The sequence below is a fragment of the Spermophilus citellus genome (assembly GCF_964194105.1).
Source record: "Spermophilus citellus genome assembly, chromosome: 5".
Taxonomy (NCBI): Eukaryota; Metazoa; Chordata; class Mammalia; order Rodentia; family Sciuridae; genus Spermophilus; species Spermophilus citellus.
The window spans coordinates 18,657,706-18,677,921 of record NC_138186.1 but is presented as its reverse complement, the minus strand read 5'-3'; the positions used below and the strand labels follow the sequence as shown (position 1 = coordinate 18,677,921).

The window sequence follows — 20,216 nt, the reverse complement described above, 5'->3', positions numbered from 1 at the left end:
GTTTCAGTTACATGTGGGTATGCCCCAATTCGAAAATATTAAATGGAAAATTCCAGAAATAAACAATTCTTGAGTTTTAAATTGCATGCCATCCTGAGTAGCATGATCAAATATCTTGCCATCCTGCTCCATTCCTATTCCTGGGACATAATCATCCCTCTGCCCAGTGTATCCACACTATATATGCTATCCTCCCATTAGTTACTTACTAGCCATCTTGTTGATTAGGTCACTTGCCATGGTATCATGGTACTTGTGTTCAAGTAACATTGATTTTACTTATAAATGGCTCCAAAGTGCCATTTATAAGTAATTATGATACTGGAAATTTGAATACAATAAAGAAACAGTAAAGTGCCTCCTTTAAGTGAAAAGGTCCTTGAATTTATCATTGAAATATATGTATAGGAATATAGTATGTATAGAGTTGAATACTTTCTGTTGTTTCAGACATTCACTGGGGGGTCCAGGAACAAATTTTCCACTACTGTTTACTGTTAAATCCAAGAGGGACCAAGGTATGAGTTGAGTGGTGGAGAGAAAACCTGGATTGCTTAGGTAAAAATTCAGGCAAGAGACAGGGGAAAGGTCCGGAAAGAGATGAGGGTTTTCAGGAGCCAAAGAACCACATAAAAAGTGCCTGTTCTTACAAGGCCTGGGCCACAGCTTTGCCCAAGGCACCAAAACCTAGAGAACACAACAATGTTAACCAGTGATTTTTTTCTTTCTTAAATTGTGTAAATGTTATATGCTGGAAATGAAACAAAACCAGGTAACGTGATAACACCTGTTCGCTGGGGAGCACTTGAGGGGTGGGAAGTTGTCACTCTACAATGAAAGGTCAGAGAAGGTATCTCTGAAGAGGTGATGTTGAAGTTGAAACTAAATGACAAGAAGGAATCTCCCAGGCAAAGATTTTTGAGGAGAAGCAGAGGAAATCAAGAACATAAAGGCATGGAGACTGAATAATCTTGGGACATCCAAGGCAGAGAAAGGTCTGGCAGGTGAGGTAAGAGAAGAAGGCAGGTAGGATCAGGCAGGGAGCCTTTAAATTTTTTTTTAAGAGAGAGAGAATTTTTTAATATTTATTTTTCAGTTTTCGGTAGACACAACATCTTTATTTTATTTGTATGTGGTGCTGAGGATGGAACCCAGCGCCTCGCGCAGGCCAGGTGAGCGCACTACCGCTTGAGCCACATCCCCAGCTCCCAGGGAGCCTTTTAATTTTCCCTCTTGGGTTGCCTACAGTTTCTAATTTGTGGACCCTTGGCAACACTGCAAAGATAGTTTTGAAGGGTAAAATACCAATGAGAAAGAAGGGGGAGGCCAATGAGAGCAGAGTGTCTGCAGCTGGCAGAGAAGGACCTGGCCCTGGAGCACACCTGGGGACGCCTGTAAAGAAGAGCTACAGTTGGAACATGGTTTGTCCCCTCCGGAACTGACATTGAGACAATCCCTTTTACATGACATCAAGAGGTGGGACTTTTAAGGGGTGACTAGTGCCCTGCCCTCATGAACGGATTCATTCATTCATTGGATTAATGGACTCATATATTAATGGGCTATCTCAAGAGTGAGTCTTCTAGAAGGGCCGTTTGGTTAGGTCTCACATTATCCCTGTCTCTTTCTCTGCGATGATCTGAACCCCCTTAGTACTCTGTCATCACGACCATTACAAGACGCAGCCCCTCAGTCTTGGACAAGAACCTTGAGCCACAATAAACCTCTTTTCTCTATAGTTCACCCGGTCTATGATATTGTGTTATTAGCAACAGAAATGAACTAAGACAGAAGGGAAGGATTCATGCATTCTTCATATCTATATTTTTCTTCATATATTCATATCTATTCTTCAATATATGAAATATACACACACACGCTATAAGCTCATTGAAGTCAGAGACTATCTTTCACGAGTCTTGGGATCTCCCACAATGCTTAGCACCATGTCTATATAAAAGATGTTTATTGAATAAGGAATATTTCAAATCTCTATTACATATGTGCTTTTGCATTCTAAAACTTTCATTCATGTATTCTTCACATCTAAATATATACACACATATAAATGAAGAATGCAGATGCACATACACACATGCACATTTTATTTTGCTGCTGTGGATTGAACCCAGGGCCTTGCACATGCTAAGCACATGCCTTCCCACTGAGGTATGCCCCAGCTCCTATTCTTCCTATACTTGCAGAGCATCTGCCTTGGGCGAGGCACCATTTTGGGGATCATGACAGAAAAATGGATGAGCACAGAATAGGGTGGACATCATTATGGTTTGCATGTTAAATGTCCCCAAAGGCTCTTATGCTGAAGGCTTAGTAGTCAGCCTGTGTTGCTATTGGAAACTAGTGGAACTTTCAGTAGATCAGGCCTCGTGGGAGGAAGTTAGGTTCCTGAGGTTGTGCCCTTGAAGAGGATATTGGGAACCTGCCCCTCCATCTCTTTTTCACTTTCCAGCCACCGTCAGGTGACTAGACCTCCTCTGTCATGTGCTCCTGCCATGATATACTGTGCTGCCACAGGCCCAAAGTGATGGGGCTAAGTGACTATGGACTGAAACCTCTGAAATTGTGAATCAAAATAAATCTTCTCTCTTTTTAGGTTGTTTGTCTCAGGTATTTTGTCACAGTGTTGGAAAGCCAACCTAGACAGGGAAGGGAGTTTTCTTTCAGGCTGCAAGAGAAGAGATTTCAATATGTTTATAAGCTGAAGGGGAGGAACATGTGGGGTATAAAACAAAAAATGCTAAAGACAATTGAGCAAGATCCAAAAGGCAAGATCCAAAAACCAAATGGAGGACATGAGTTCAAAGTTGTAAGGGCACACGTGTGCATGTGTATGTGCCCATAGTTCTGTGTACATCTCTACATGTACTAGGAAGTACATGAGTTAGAGAATATAGAGTTAGCTAAATCTGTGTAAGAAGGGATCCACAAGTACATTTTGGACTTGAATTTATAGAGACTCCTGAAAGAAGATTTGAAGACCAAGCCGTGTTTCTCTGATAACTGTAAAAGTGTCCAAGGGCTACTCAGAAATAGGAAAAAAAAATCAGCAAATGCTATAAAGAAACCAATGGCAGAAATACAATTTGACTCCCATTCTGTTCAAAAGAGCAGAAAATAGTGCAAAAATCAAAGGCTAAGAATGGTTTCTCAAGAAAACACACTGCTTGGGCTGGGGCTATAGCTCAGTTGGTAAAGTGCTTGCCTGGCATGCACCAGGCCCTGGGTTCAATCCCCAGCACCACACACACACACACACACACACACACACACACACACACACACTGCCCAAAGGCTTCTGTGTAAAGGTAGAAGCTGTGCACACTTCACTTAGCAGCTCTGACATCCGGGGAGCTGGGGCTGGTGCACAGACACACTCACCACAGCTCCAGCCTAGGGTTGATAGATGTACTTCTCAGGGGCTCTGACGCTCTGGGTCCCCTTCCAAGTTGCCTATTTTGAAGAATTTGTGTTTGACGAGAGTTAAATGGACCACTTTGCTTGGGATTTCTCTCTCTGCTTAAGGGAGATCACAATTCACTGCACTTCAGGCGACAGTCAGACAGGGTGACCAGAGGACTGCGAGGGTCCCACAGCCATTTTTCACAGTCACTCGCCGAGGTTTACTGATGGTTCCAAGGAAAGGGAAAGACTGCAGCAGGCCCAGGTGTCTGGGTCAGTGACTGGCTGGAATTAATCACCCCGGCCTGGCACCTGTTCACAGAGAGACTTCCCCAGTGGCACAGTAATGTACCCCAAACCGTCTGTGGCATGGTTAACCCAGGATGGACAAAGAGGCCCTTTCCCCCTCCCCTCTTTACTGGGTTTGGATGACTGTAAGGAGTTTGATGTGGAAGGCAGTAGTGCCTGTGGTCTATCTGGATTTGATCTTTCCTGCACTTCTTCCTTGTGACAGCCACAGCAAGTGATTCATTTCAGATAGTCCATGGAGGTAGGACCCACCTCCTTCTGTGCTCTTTGTCATGTACAAAGTTGGAAATGCCACTGCCGTTGAAATCAATCCGGCCTAGGATTTGTCCAGATGATAAGGTGGGTAGCTAACATTAGTCACTGTGATTTATCCAGAGAATAACTACCTGCTGATGGATTTCATGAATGTATCATCAAGCCATCGATCACTGAGGTGATGAACTTTTCATATCTGGGCAGGCCTGTAACTGTTACGGAACCAAAGAACTTACCAGAATGTCTATTAAATTACTGGAGACCACGGAATGAAAAAGGTCCTATGTGAAGACATTGTAAGACAACAACACAATATTTTTTCCTTAGAAATTTATCCCATAATGTCCTCTTTCTCTGTACATATCACCCTCCCTATTGCCCCCCCAGCTGAAATGAAGCCTCCACCTTACCCCAATACACACACAAACAGAGAACCCCCCCCCAGCACGTCCACTCCTAAATGTCATGTCTTCTCTGGATATAATGTATTCTCTCCCTCTGCTACAACGCAGGTTGGGACTTGTATTAGTTTTCTATTCACAGACGTAACAGATAATCACAAACATGGTGGTTTACACAATACTTTTGTTATCTCACTGTCTGTTCCGTAGGTCAGAAATCTGACCATTGGTTTCACTGGGTTAAAAAATCACTGGTTCATATTCTTTTTTGAAGACTCCTTTTCCAGTCTCTGGAGGCTGCCCAAATTCCTTGACTGGTATTGACTTTCCTCCAACCTCAAAGCCAACAATGCTGGGTGGTCATCACGTGACTCTGACCTCCTCTGTCTCCATTTTCCACTTTTAAGAACCACTGTGCTTCTTTTCCCCCAGGAACAATCCAGAATATATCCCTATTTTATACTCAGTGGATAAGCAGCCTAATTCCTTCTGCATTATTTAAAAAAATTAATTATTTTTATGTTTACAGTTTCCAGGGATTAAATAGGACACAAATATCTTTGTAAGGTCTTTATTCTGCCTATCAACAGGATTTAAATTTCTTTATGGTTGTTGTCTTTTTACTTGTGTTAGCTCTCTTTGGGCTCAAAATAGTAACAGAACAAGCAAAGGGAAGTGGCATCTCAGAACAGATTCTTGAAACACATTTGCACTCCAATTTCAACTCTTTTTCTTGCCTCCTGCTGATCTTGGGCAAGTTACTATCCTTTCTCTAAAATTCAGTTTCTCATCTGCAAAGTGGGGATAATACGATCCTCTTATAGAGGTTGCCAACACAAGGGGATAGTATTTGCAGAGTTTTAGCAAATACCTAGCATGTTGTAAGTGCTCAGTGGAAGCAAATTTATTGTTATTATTTTGTTGTTGTTGATAGAAAGAGTAATTGGGATGGAAAGAGAGCGGAGAGGGAATGTGATCTGGATCTCTGTTCACTGAATCCCCCAGAGATGGTTCAATCCTGGCTGCTCACCCTTGCTTGGATCTTGCCTATAGAAGCTTCTTATTCTTATTGATTAAGGAAAAGAAAGATCCAGCAGTTACTACTCTAGGCTGCTGTTTTCTTTTCCTGTAATGCCTCCTTCCATCGCTTGCCTTCCTCTGCAGATAGGCCAGGGGATCGCAGCCTCAGCACGGACCCATGGAGCTGGCATGCTGGGGGGCTTCACTGAGCTCTACCTCACCAGCCTTCACTCACAAGCCCTAAGCTCCCACATCCATGTCAGCAATATCAGATTAGTGATGGTTCCAGGAGAACTGTTCCTGCCTTTGAATAAAAGTCACTGATTGGGCTGGGGTTGTGGCTCAGTGGTGGAGCACTTGACACATGTAAATAAATAAAATAAAGTTTCATTGACAACTAAAAAGAGAAAAGTATTTTAAAAAAGTCACTAATTGTGGGGCCCTAGCCACTGCTCTGGGGAGGAGGACTCAAAGTCTAGCCAGACCTTTCCTGCATGTTCAGGAGGATACCTTGGTGGCCATCAGAATCCAAAAGGGATCCGTAGAATCCAATGTGAGTCTCAGGAATGGCTGGCCTTCCAGAAAGTGACAAAGTTACCTGCTGGGTCGATTAAAAGCAACAACAACAACAACAACAAAATTGTTATCAATGTTGATGAGGGTGTAGGGAAATGGACTCTCTAGATTCTTTGGGAAAGTAATTCAACATCTTTTTAAATTAAAGCACACATACATATAGGTTCTGTCCAACAATCCAACTTTGAGAATCTGTATTCTATTGAAGAAAAAAAAAAAAAACGAGTACAGAGTGGTACAGAATAGTGTTTGAACAGGAATATTTATGACAAAATATATGTAGAGCACAAAAAAAGGGAGAAAAAACCAAAAAACTTGAAAAACCTATATGCCCATAAATAGATAGATGATTAAATTATGGCATTCTAGGAAATATTATATATCTGGTAAAAAAAAAAAAGTGGTATGTTTAGTTATTGATCTTGAATAACTTGGCCATAAAGAAATATATCCCAATGGAAAAAAAATTCCCACCTCCCATAGGTATATGTCAATATATGTTTACACACACCTGGGGGGAGGTGTGGAAGAATACACATCCACCTACTAACATCTGTTAGTGGAGGAGGATCAACCCCCTCCCCCCCCATGTATCTTTGAATTGCTTCAATGGTTATAAAACCTTATGTTTTATTTGTAACCTGGGGGAGATGAATATAATATGAACAGTCATACTAAAGGAGTGGGTGAGAGAAGCCGCAGCAGAACTACAGGAGGAATCCGGTGCTGGGAGAACCCATGGACTTGAGTTGGGGAGGTGAATGACAGGACTGCAGACCAGGAGCCCATTGGGATGGAGTGGTCTGGGGACAGTCCTTGTCTAAGGTACTGTGGGAGAAGGTCACAGAACAGGACAGAGCCTGCCTTTTGGCTTTGGGAGGCCACACTAAAGGTGACGTCCTTCCATGGCCCAAATCTGAACTGAATGCTACATTCTCCCCACCCCCACTCTGGGGTGGTTGGCGAGTAAGAAGGGAGAAAGAGCCCTCTCTTAGGTGGGTGGTGCAGCGTGTGGGAGTCTGACCTGGCTGGGCAGAGCTGGGCCGGGATTTCCTCATCTGAGCCATGGATTTGGGTCTGAAGCTCCTCAGCCCTTGACCTTAGGAAAGGGCCCCTGTGGGGCTTCTGGGTGCTGTTCTCTTTGGGGAAGGTATGCAGGTATGTGAGACACAAGCTGCAGCATTCCCAAGTTCCTGGGCTTCCTGGCCTCAGCAATTGCAGAGACTGGGGGCTGGGAGAGAGGGGTAAATGCAGGGTCTCTTCTGAGCCCCTACAAGTTGGCCTCCTGCTCACTTCTCCCTTCCTTCCATCTACCCCCACCACTTTGTTTTCAGGGCCAAGAGGTGGAGGGATGCAGATCAGCATCTGGGATTTCCTTTGGTAGGTGCTCTGGAGGAAGGAAGAGTGGGGGGCAGTGGTCTTTCCCTGGGGGTCCATGGGCTAAGGCGGTAGGGAGTCACCAAAGACAAACTGGGAGCAGAGCCTACTGTGTGGCCACAGGGACTGGTGAAGGAGGGCTGAGAGAACAGGGAAGACCCTTACAGAAAGGACTCTACTCGGATTTGAGAGAAAATTCCCAAAGGGAAATTCCTGGATCCATTTCTGCCTGGATCCCGGGATGTCCTGAGGCTCTGGGCAAGGGCAGCAGGCTTGGTGCTGTTGCTCCTGCTAGTGCTGGTGCTGGTTCACCCAGTACAAAGGCACCACGGGTCCTGTGGCCTTGGCCTGCAGGGGGGCTCCTAACTGCAGAAAGGAAATGTGTGTGTGTGTGTGTGTGTGTGTGTGTGTGTGTGTGTGTGTGTGTTGGGGTGCATGGGGCCGGGCGTGGGGGGTGCCCTTGAGCTTGAGGTCACTGGCTCCTCTGAGAGTCCGGAATGAAAATAAGTCCCTTATTTCTCCTCCACGGCTCTATTCTTTCCAACTTTGAGTTTCTGTATCATCTCTGTGTTTCTCTTGATCGCCTTTGGCTCCCTCCTCTGCTAACTCTACTTCTGGGGTCTGTTTCCCCAGTCTTTCCTGTTTCCTGTGCCCTTGGCCTTCGCTTTCACTTGCTGTCTCCTTCCCTTTAATCATCCTCCCCGCTCCTATGGTCTTTGGGGTTCCTATGATGAAGCTGGGACTTGGAACTGACCTCTCTGGTATTTTCACAACTGAGATCATCACACACTACACTCGAGTTCAATGAAAGCGGTCCTTCCCCAGTCCCAACAGCTCCTCCAGAGCTCGAAGCCAGAGCAAGCGGGCCAGGTGGAGAGCCACGGGAGGATGGGAGGTGCAGATGGCTGGAGAGGGTGCTCCCACGCTTGGCGCCAGGCGGAGGCTGGTGTGAGCAGGCCCTCTGGGCTGGAGGCCCACTTCCCAGCCCAACTCCAAGATGGGACATATCTGGTTAGTATCACCTCCCAGAACTGGCAACAAAGCTTACCATGTAGCTGCCTAAGAACAATAATGTCAACCAACATATGGAGATGTCATCATGATTAAACAGCAAATTATAGTCGAAGACAGCACGATAATAATCTCAACAATCACCCAGAGAAGGAACTTTCTCTAACGAATCAGACACAGAAGCTGGTGCTTTTGAGACTCGCCCTGCATTCCTGGAGCTCTCTTCCAGCGCTCACGTGAGCGTGGGCCTTGAACAGAGCAAGGCAGCCCCCAAACAGGGCACTAAGCTTTCGAGGTTCCTTGGACGACTGGGATGGGTGGGCTGGGGGCGTGGAAGAACTCGGCATTGAAGCGCTCTTCTTCTAGGGCATCCAACCTGGAGAACACCCCTGTTGGGAGAGCAAAGGAGCCGCCCTAGCTCGCATCCCCCCCCCCCCGCCCCGCCCCGTGGTACCTTCTGTCCCTCCATCAGTCTGGCTTTCTCCAGCTCTTCTAGGAAATTGATTTCTAGGTGGGAAGCTTTCTCCTCGAGTCACCCGGCTCTCACTTCCCCACAAAACCGTTTATTTCAGCAAGCAAGGGGGCTCAGTGGTGCGCACAGGTTGCCCAGGAAAAGATAACGATTTGCAAATAGAAAACAAAACTATTATGGCAAAAAAGGATCAGAGAAGACTTTCCCTCTTTCTCCCCCTTTCCCCTCCCCTTCGTTGAATAGATTTATATTTAAAACAGGCTCCCAACAACTTAATTTGAATTCCAGGGTTGAACTCAGGTTAGTATGATTCTGTTTATATACATTGAAACGAAACAAACAAAACCCAACTGTTTTCCAAAACAAGGAGCCTTTGGGGTTGAGTGACTGCCCCACGCAGGCGGCAGCGCAGAGGATCTCCTTTGGTTTTGCCTAAGAACAGGGGATCGACCCAGGAGGGAGCTGGCAGAGAGGTAGCGCGTAAAACTATTCCCGGGAGTGGCCCCCGCGCAGCGCGTGCATGAACGGGAGGCCGTAATAGATGCTGCCATTAAGAATCCGTGCAGCTTGCATTGCTCCAGGCGCAGGGACGCATGTGTTGCTGGAATTCAATCGTGGGGGGGATGCAGATTGGGCTGCGACCCACTGGGTTTGATTTATGAACTGTTACACTAGCGATTGTTTACACATTGCATTTCAGAGCCCAGGCTCACCCTCCCTGCGGCGGGCTGCGGGCTCCGCCGGGCGGGAACCTGCTGAGCCGCCAAGCTCTCCCTTCATCCTCCTCCCTTCCCTACACGCCCCCCGCCCCCGCCCCACGCAGCCCCCTCTCCCCTCTACTTTCATCAAGAAATCAGATTTCGATTTCAATGAACCCAGAGACCTGCGTGCAGTTGTCCCTCCCCCAACCTACCCTCTGCCCGCGCGGACCCCAGACCTGGGTCTCCTCCGTTCTTGTTTACTCTGGAATGTTTACTTCTTCGTAAGGCCATGAGGGGCCTATAAATAGGAAAAAGTGGAAGCATCTCGACTGCCGGATCAATAGGGCCCGTCTCCTCGCCATTTCAACTGAGCTATCTTATTAATTATGAAAGGATTCACCTGATCCCTGCCAGGGAACAGTCTCTGCCCCTGGCTGGAACCCTTAATGGCGGTTCCTTCGCAAGCTGCCTCTGGCCACCGCAGAGGAAGAGGCGAATCGTGGTTAGGGACCGGCCTGGAAGGATCATGGTTAGGGCTCAGACCCACCTGAGGTGGGGGCAGCTGGCTAGCCACGTGGCATTGCGTCTGCAAGCGCCTTTCCCCCCGGACGCGCAAGCCCAGTTTCTGCACTCCGCACCTAGAAGGGACCTCTGCTTTTGAATGATTACATTTTAAAACAATTTCCCTTCCCCCTTTTCAAGAATGAGAAATTTGGGGGTCGTGGCAAGGAGTCCTAGCTAAGGAGCATCTGCTTGAAACCTTCAGGTTATCCAGTGACTTTGTGAACACGTGAGTTAATTGATCACCCGGCGTTGTATGTCCCTTGAGGTACCCAGAGAACTTGGTGGAGGAAACAAAGCGACACCCCCATTTCAAACAATAACTTTTATTTTATACTTCTCTATACTTTGTAGCAAATCTTTTTTGCTGAATTTAATTTATAATAAACTTTTTAAATTACATCTCTCTCTTTTTTTTAAAATCAAGGCTCTTTTATGTCAAAATCTTTTTTAACTATATTTTAGATTAACATTTAACATCCCCCCCCCCTTGTGATCTATACCACTGGATATTCAGGTATTACTGTATGTGTAACAGCTAAAACGAGAGAGGAGGGAAAATAAAGGCAGTGGATTTGAAAGATGCATCAACAACAGCAGGTAAAGCTAACCCCTCAGTGACCTTAGCAGCATTGCTTCGCACACCCTTTACCATGATGCCAGAGTTGCCACGACCCCTTCCTCTCTCCCTCCTACCCATAAAAAACCTAAAGCCAATAATCTGTCATTTTGCTTTCTGGAGGAGAAATGTGCAGTGGAAATGATCAAAACAAGATACTGTGGAAGAAAGACGTGAGCGTGAATTATTCACCATATGCTTCCCACGTGGACATCTCTCTTGAATTCATTCCCCTGGCCTTCTCCTCTCCTCGCTTTCCTATTAGGAGGAGCCCATCATTTTTCATGTGATTAACATGATTAATATAGTAGGTGGCCCAGGGCCGTTCCTGAGATTCTTTTGCCAAAAAAAAAAAAAAAATTAAGAATTAAAAATAAAATGGGGGTGAGTTGCCGTTTTCATATTTTTGTGTGAAGACGGACTAAAGCTGAGGTCCGATTTTGGCTGTGCTTGCTCGCTCACTGATTGGTAACATTTGGCAAATTAAAACACAAGAAATCAAACGAAATTAGAAAAAAAAAAAGAGAATCAGGATTTCCCACAATCCTATTATGAGTGTTTTTTTTTTTTTTCAGCATCACAGAGAATCACAACGTCCCCAAAGAACGAATGGATCTTCCTCTCGATTTCCGGGAGCATGGAGTGAGTGTGGGTGGGCGCGGAGGGGAGCTGGCTTAGAAGGAGAGCCAGGTCGCTAAAGCTGCCGAGAGAGACACCAGGAGCACTGCGAGCGTCGGGAGCAGGGGCCCCGCCGCCCCGTTGCCGCTGCCGCAGAGTTCGAATAAGCTGCCTTGGATGTTGAGGTTTTTGGATTCTTTTCTCAGTTTATCCCACATATCTTTCGCCCCTTCCTGGCAATCCGTAAGGGCTGTGACCGTGCAGCTGTGGAAATCCTCCCAGTATCTGGCGAGGAACAGAACAAAACAGAAGAAGCAGGATCATTTGGGGGCGCGGGGAGGACCCTGGACCCGCGCCCCGGAGACTCCCCCTCTCACGCACGGCCTCCTCGCCCATCTGCCAGGGCGCGCCCCTTCCTACCTGCTCGCCGCAGCCCTGGCTCTAGGGCTGCGCCAGGTCGCGACTCGTCGTCGGACCTCGGCCCATGCCAGAAGCGCTGTCAAAGCGGCTCGGGCGCCCCTTCACCTAGGTGGCTCCCCCTCTAGCTCGCCTGTGGCGGATTCGGCAGCCGGGTTGCACCCGCTGCAACTGCGCTGGCACACCTCGGCCTTCGCCAACAGATTGCTCGCCCTCCTTGGGGAAGGCTGGGAAAACAGTGCTAAGCCTTGCAAGCTGCCGCCCATTAATGCCTCTTAGCTTGCAAGATGGGTTACTTGCTCGGGTAGGGCCCTCCCCTCTTGGCTTCTCACATTCTCCTCCCCCTCGCCCCTTCTGTCTCCCTCCTCCTCGCTGCGGTACTCTCGCCTTCGCCCTCCATCTCTCCCACTCCCACCCCCACCCCCACCTCCGCCTTTTGTTTCCCGTTTCTCCTCATTTTCCCCCTCTTCGGTTTCCCCTTCCCTCTGTTTTTCTTCTTTTCGGTCCCCCTACTTCCTCTTTCTCTGCCTCTCCACTTGCTTCGGTCCTCCGAGGCCCTCCCGCCTTGCCCTCCACAGTCCCGCGGCTCAGATTCCATCCAGAGACTCCTGCCTGCCTCTGCCCTGCCCAGGTCGGTGAGTGGTAGTGCCTGGCGCCTGGCGCCTGCTCCAGGGCCTTCTCCCGCTTTGGCAACCCCCAGCGCCCCAGGCCTGCGCGCTGCATGCTTCCTCTTCCAGTCTTTCAGGTGGGCTTAGACCCCAGAGGTCCTCTCCCCCACCGCCTTCGGAGTGTAACGATGCCCACCGTTGCCAGCCTTCTAGGACCCGGCTCTTCGTCCTCCCCTTCTGGTCATTTCTCGCCGAGCTTTTAACAGCACTTCCTCCTCCCAGGCTGGGCTGGGCTCCTAGCCCCGCCCCCACAACCTTCATCCAACCTGTCTTTCTTTTTTTTCTTTCTTTCTTTTTTTTATTGTCCCCCTTTCTTCTGAAAACCCAAAATAGATCCCGAAACTAAATATAATCCCAAGCCGTGATCGATTCCTGGGGCGCTGTCTCCTTTCGGAGCTGGGTCGATCTGTGTGTCTAGGTAACTCCAGGCTGGCTCCCACTTCACCCTGGCCCTGGGAGTCAGAGAAAACAGCAGCAGCCCTCCAGGCAGTTTGGTTATATGTACTCCTCTCTCCCTCTTCTGTGGCCCGCCTGGATGGTAAGCATGTTGAAGGCAACCATAGTGTTTGATTTATCCTTATTTGCACTCCCACCCCATCTTCTGGCTAATAGGGAAGTTATAAATGTTTGTTGGGTTGCCTTGGTTCAGACTGTCTTCTCATGACCCCTGTTGAGTCTCTAGTTTATGAGGACTAAGGAGGGCAGGGTGTAGGACTTTCAGGATTGTAATACATAGCAAGATTTTGGCACACCAAGAAGCCCAGGGACAGCTCTCCTTCGGAGCTCCTGTGTAATTGCACCTCCCAAAGGATTTCTAAATTACTGCTTTCTTTATGTACCCCAAGATGGGGATAGGGCCTTCCTAGAAGAGGGACACTCCTAGAGAAAAAAAATATTCACTTGGGGGCAGGGAGAGGTGCACTTTATCCTGTTGAACAATTAGCACCACCAAGTGAATGAGGCCTGGGCCCAACTATGGCCTGCAACCTCAGGGAGGGGCCTTCTCACTCCAGGTTTTCCAGGACCAAAGTCCTGCTAAAATATTTAAATAGCTTGAAAGTTCCAGAAAATGGCAGAGGCTTTGGTAATTCCTTAGGAGATACATTAGGTAATGCCTTAGGAGATACATTCTTACTTTTAACCAGACATTTGGAATTAAGTATTTGTTCCTACTCTGATAAGAAGGTACCAGCCACTTAGCTGCTGTGGCTCCAGGTGGGTAATAGGGTATTCAGGGAAGTATGTAGCATGATTGACCTTCATTCAGTTGTAATTGAAATAAACTCTTCCCAGTTAGGGAGAGAAGACTTCTTCACAGTATAAAAAGAAAAGCCTGGAAAATGGTCATTTCAACGTCTGGGAATAAGGGATACTCCTGCCTTGACTTTATCGGAAGGGTCATTATAGAGGTGGCAGAAAGCAGCTGTTTTTGAAAAAAATAAAGGCAGTGTCTGTTGCAGAGGTTGGGGAAATGTCTAAGGTCTGCAGCAGTTAAAATGTCCCAGGTCCGCTGCAACAGTGCTGTGCTGGTTACCTCATTTGCTAGTGGGAGCAGACTTTCTAGCTAATCTCTGAGCAAACACCGCTGGGCCTGGTCATGAAGTCTCTTTCCCCTTCCTTTGGGCCTGCGCCTTCGCCAATCTGAGGAGACAGTGCAGATAGGGGAAGGGGTGGGAAAAGCATGGAGCATGGCTACCTCTAGTTTAGGAAAGGACTACAAACTTAGCACAGTCACCAGACAGCCCAGACATTCTCCTCTTGGGCAGTCATTGCTACACAATAAAATATTATTTCAGCCCTTCTCCCAGAAACTGGAAGCCAGGGCCTCCTTGCTTGCGCTGCATTTTCTTGATGTGTTTTGAAAGGGCCATATATCACTGAAAGTGGAGATAATAGGCCAGTGACTATAGCCTCTAGGTAAATCTAGAATTACCCCCCAAAGGTCCTCAAACCCAAACCAACTGTTCAGGGTATTCAGCAGGTCACTTATCCTTGACAGAGGTAATAATTAGAGTTTGCCTCAAAGCAGAGATTCTGCAGAATGAGGAACTGGTAGCAGGGTTCCTTGCCCCAGGCCTTCTCTCAGGTGGACTGGGTGCATGCACCTCATTGTGAGCCCGTGAGGCTGCTGGGAGCTGTGATCAGGCCGCTGTGGGGGTTCTTTCTCTGTAGTCCACCCCAGGCTCTGGAGTTTCCTAAACCAGAGGACTGGGCCTAGAGACCAGAAGGCTTGTCCGTAGGCCTTGGCCTGGGGGTGAGAGCCAGAAGGCGAGAGTGCGCAGATTTACTCTGGCACTGTACGCTGAGCTCAGGCGGGGAGGCGCGGCACTCTGACCTCAGCAGCGCCCCCAGAAGAGAACCCCAGATGACCAGAGAGGACACTTACGTGCACACGGTCTTGATGTTCGTCTTGTCGTCCAAGCCCTGCGGGTAGTTGGCCATACTGTCGCCCAGCTTGAGCAAACAGTCCGAAAAGCCCTTAAAGACCGCATCGCACTTGCCCGCTGCTCTCACGGCCTGCACCAGGTACGCTGCGGGGGAGGAGGGTACACCGGTCAGCAGCGCCTTGACCCTGCCCTGATGCCCCAAGGCCCGCCCCGGGCGTCCCCGACTTCTTGCTGCCTTGCCCCATGGAGCTGTGTCTCTCATGGCCCAGCCTCGGGAAGCACCGATGTCAAAGGTGACCGAAGACTTGGCCTGGGGATGGCCGATATCCACCCAACACGACTCTGGTGCGCACCGTCTGTGCGTGAACGGCTGTGGGTTGAGTGGGAGAGAGGAAAGTCCATTCCTTCCAGCTCCCTCCTGAATCGCGCTCTGTATCTTTTTCTGTTTCTATCGCCCCCCTTTTCTCACCTCCCTCATCTCTTTTATTTCTCGGTCTCCTCACTCCCTCCTTCGTCTCCCAACACTCCCCCAGCAAGCCCCGTCACATCTCTAGCAGTGTAATCCTCCATTTCTGAGGACAGAGAGGGGGTCTGGACAACAGAGTGCAGAGGCGAGGCTAGCCTAGGAAGGCTGACGGACTTGGGGGCAAGCATCGGAACCGAGGCCACCTCCCGCCAATAGCCCTTGGGCGCGCGGTCCTCGGTGGGTGCTCAGAATGAATGGATGAATAAAGTCTCTGGAAGCCACTGGAGGTCACCGAAATGGATTGTTTCATTATAAAACCGATGCCTACCGTGGAATCTGTTCCGCGAGAGACCCTTGGATGCACTCGCTTTTGCCCCACAGAAAAAGGCAGTTTACATTTCTCAAGACCCAATGCGATTGATTTGTCCGGGCAGTCAGGGCCACAAGCCAGGCCGGGGAACGGATGTGTCTGCGCGGGTGGCCCCAGGTCACCTACACTATCTCGGGTTCCCTGCTTCCTTCCACCGCTTCTGTCCGCCACTCACCTCCCCACACACCCTTCACATCCCGGGAAAGGCCCGCCACCACTCGGGACAGCAGCGGAATTAGACCTTTCCTCTCCAGGTCCCAGACAGGCTGCTGAACGCCCAGCTCGCGGCCTCCTGGGACTCGCGGCCTCTAGCTCCAAGTTGCGTCAGAGGGTGGGGGGACGGGATGCAAGATGGAAGGAGGAGAAAACCCGGGCGGCACAGAGTTCCTTGCTCCTGGACTCAAGTCCACCAAACCCCGAGGCTCCGGACCAGAAACAGGCTCCAGGCCTGCGGGTGCTGCGGTGGCCATTTCTTTCCACCCTAAGGCCAACGAAACCAGCCTGAGACTGGATACCTAGCGGCCAGGAACACTTGGGGCTCCAGGAAAGCGCTAGAGAAGCCCAAATCTGCGCGGTTGGGGAGGGGAGAATGTAGGGTGGCTCGGCCTCTAGCTCCCAGGATTCGGTGCGCAAGCCTCCTCCGCAGTGTCCTGGCCGCTGCCGCTCGCGTGTGATTGTGTCCCGGGAGGACCATGCACCTCTCCCCCCGCGCACACACTCTCCCACGCATCCTCTTGTCCCCGAACGCTAGGCCAGACGCAGACCAGGGGGAAGGTGATGGAACCCACAGCAACCTCCGAGAGCTCACGGTGTACAAATTGCTGCAGGAAGAGCGAGGCGGGTCTTGCGTTTTATAATCCGGAACGGGAAACGCTGGGGAAGGGACCAGGGTTAACTTCGACCTCAGCTGGGGCAGATGCGTAAACCTTCAGAAACCTCCACAAAAATTAAATGCCCTTCCTTGCGACTACAATAATAGCAAATGGAACACTGACAGTATCTCATGAACAAATGAATATTTGTGATAATAAAACTCAAAGTGGAATCAACCCTATGCATCATCCTCTTCTACGTTACGCACAGCGTTGCAGAGAAGAAACAAAATACAGATCACTCTCCTGCTCTGTCCCAGGTCTCTCCTCACCCCTTACCTCCACCCCTAAAAATTCGGTGTCGAAAAAGAGGCCCCTAAGACGCACTGACAATTTTTAAAACGGGAATTGGGGCTCGCTGGGGGCGGGAAGCGTTCTGTCACGTTATCTTTCTAGGCGCTGCTATAGAGAAGACCCTGCAAACCGCGCATGTGTGAGTGTGTGCGTGTGTAAAATAAGAAGTCGTGAAATTTTCTGTATTTTGCAACTTTGACTCCTTGGGCTCTAGCCTGCACCAGGAGGCCAGAGCCTGTGCACGGGACAGATTTTGCAGGTGCACGCGACCCTAGTAGGTCGCAGCCCGTGTCCCTTTTGCAGTCCTTTCTGAACCCGGTTTCTGCAAGTTTGGGCAGGCAACTCGGGCTCCTTCTCTGTCCTCCTTTGCGTCCCTGTCTTGTGCGGTTTCCATTCGTTCATTCATTCGTTCGACCTCTCATTCATTCCAAACTTCCTCCCACCGCATCTTCATTCGTTCACCACTCTCTCCTCTTCTCCGCCCCTCCCCAACCCCCACTTTTCTTGCCAAATGTCAGTGATTTGGGACAGCTCCCAGGCATGAATTAATAAAGACTGAGGCTCTGGTGCAGGAAAGGGCAGACATTAGGGAAAAAAAATACGTTCAATTTCAACTCCATAGCCTACAAGCGGTCATTTTCAGTCTGAGGGTCATGTGTTCAAAACACATCCCTCATGCACAACTGCTTTTTAAATTTTTTTTTTAACCCTCAAAGTAAGGTTATTTCCCACTGAGAAAACAGCACAAACCTTCTCGGATTAAAACCCCTGTCTCAAAAACAATTACCTCTCCTGTTCCCTAAAAATTCTCCGGCTAATTGCAAAATGCCACATGCAATTATTTGCAACATTTAAGGGATTTGCTGCCTTTAGAAATGTTCTTTATTTATTGCAGCTCTTTGAACTAATGTCAAATATTCAAATCAACCAGACTGGAAGCATTAAGTCATTCCTTAGAATTAAAAGAAAACAGCAACATCCTGCACACACACACACACACACTAACATCCTATAATGTTCTTGGGGAATAAAAACAAAACAAAACCCAGATCCCTCAAAATCATGTTAAGTGCATAAAATCCCATTGCAAAGAATCAATTTTAATGTCCAGAGAACCCCAAATACTGTGTCCTCCACATTTCTCATACAGAAAAATTGTTTTGTATTCTTTCTCTTGCCCCAAACCAATTCCCTAAAGCAGCCCCCACCAAAATACTGCAAGGATTTGTCTGCAAAGAAGAATGCTACAGCCTGAATTCATAGGAGATAACAATTCCCTCCATCTCCAAAAAAAAAAAAAAAAAAAAACCGTTTGAAGAGTTTCTATTTTTTCTCTTGTCCATTCTATTAATAACCTGCTTCACTTTCACTTTTAGGCCATGTTAATTAATGTTCTGAACCAGCATCAAAAAAGGAATTTTTCTAATGCCTGCTCCCATAATGTCTTCTGCATTCTGGATGGAAAAAAAATGTAAACTTTAAAAAGCCCCATGGCAGTGTAACTACCAACTCAACATTCCTTAACATAAAATGGTGACTCAATAAATCCGTCCACAATCAACCCCAAACAGAAATAACAAACACCCGACATGACATATTGCAAACACTTCTTAACCATTTCCTATGTACAAAATGCAGACAGTGTTGGATAAAGTAACAGGCAAACGTGTCTCAAAAAGTATATTCACGTATATTTGGCTCAGTTTACCCTCCTCAATGGTAAGCATAATAAAATATGTGATCTAGAGTTCCTGGTCGTTCTCGATTTGCTTCTGAACCGAGTCTGCGGTGCCCGGTGTAAATGCTGCAGCTAGGATATGGGGGGAGGGGGCGGGAGAATGACAAAGTTCTAAATGCAGCAGTTTGAGCGGAGCCCTGGAATATCTTCGCTTTCTGCACATAAAACTTTCCAGTCCTATCTGGCTAGCCATCTTTTTCCTGAATTCACCTTTCGACCCTTCAAAAATAGTATCTTGCAGTATCGCAGGGGCCCGATGCGATGCATTGCCCCAGAGCGCACCCAACCGGGTCTCACCCCAGATAGGAAAGCAAAAATGGATGGGCGCTTTGGAGGAAAACGGCGAGGGGGACGGTGGACCTCCTCTGGAAAAACCACCGGCCAGCCGGCCGCACAATTTTCCTGGAGAACGTTTGGAGTCTCTTTTTCTTTAGAAAAATTCAACCCGGGACGCCCAAGTCCTCGGGAGCCAACGCCACCCCCTCGGGGTTCTGCAGGTTTCTCTGCACCCCGGGGTGGCTGCAGGGCCAGCCGGTCGGCGCGTCCGCCCCTCTGGCCGGGACTGGTTGTCTCCGGCTGCCCGCCGAGAGAGCCGGTCCGGGCGGCCACTTACCTATTTGCACCGCGAGGATCAGTGAAATGTATCTGCCGTTCAACTTAAGTCCCATCCTACGTTTAGTCAAACCATTTGCGACCGCAGACCTTTAAATAGTTAGTTTGGAGAACGCGGGGGAAAGCTGAAAAATAGGCATTGCCAACAAGTTCCGACGGAGACTTTATGCACGGGGAAGGCAGAGGGAGGAGAGAAAGAGAGGGAGCGAGGAAGAGACCGAAAGAGAGAGAGGTGGAGAGAGAGAGAAAGGGAGAGAGAAAGAGAGAGAGTGAGAGAGTGAGAGAGAGAGAGAGAGAGAGAGAGAGAGAGAGAGAGAGGAAGAGCTGGGAATGGTTCACTCCATTAGGAGGGGGCGGAGGAAGTACAGCCTCACGCCCACGAGCAGGCCTGACGTGGGGGATGACACGGAACGATTTTTTTTTTAATATAGACACCTTGGTAGAGAATCGCCATTTATAGTTATCAGAAGCTCAAATTAATCAGATATCTCCAATTAATGTGCGATCCGAACGAAATCTTGTCTCCTGGGGGTGACCGCTTCCCCCATCCCAGCGACCGCCCCCGCCTCCTCCTGGTCTGCTGGGCCCCTCCAACCCCGCCCCCTCCCTGCGCAGAATGGGGGCTCCCTCTCCCCTCCCCGCCTGGAGCCGGGGAGTCCTGGCGCGCCCACTCGATTGTTTCAACCTGCTCCCCCTCCTGCAGCAGCTACAGTGAATCCAGCCCCCTTCCTACGAAGCAGCAGCGAGGTTTAAAGGAGCTCAAGCCGGAGAGCGAAAAGCGGCTAAGCCAACTCCATCAATTCAAAAGCCCCCAATCGGCCTCCCGCACCCCGCCCCCCGCCCCCAGCACTTGCCTACCCTCTTTTTTCTCCAACCCTGCAGCTGAGCTTTGGGCGCAGCTTGGAGCGCGTGAGCACACAGCTCGGCCCCCGGCACGAGCATACACTCACACACATACGCCCACACACACTACACGCGAGCGCGCGCACACGCCCAGGCCCCAGGGGTTTGGGCCGAACACGTGGGACCCCCAAAATATACACAGCGTGCCC

General features: G+C 48.9%; 1 protein-coding gene across 1 annotated transcript; it reads right to left on the bottom strand.

Annotated features, from left to right (window-relative positions):
* Positions 1–10,409: 10,409 nt before the first annotated feature.
* Positions 10,410–19,444, bottom strand: NRN1 (neuritin 1). Its single transcript, XM_081296517.1, has 3 exons — positions 19,166–19,444; positions 14,812–14,956; positions 10,410–11,625 (listed from the first exon to the last, which is right to left on the bottom strand). The coding sequence occupies exons 1-3, from the start codon at positions 19,218–19,220 to the stop codon at positions 11,397–11,399; spliced, it is 429 nt and encodes a 142-aa protein (XP_081152643.1). The 5' UTR covers positions 19,221–19,444; the 3' UTR covers positions 10,410–11,396.
* Positions 19,445–20,216: the final 772 nt, after the last annotated feature.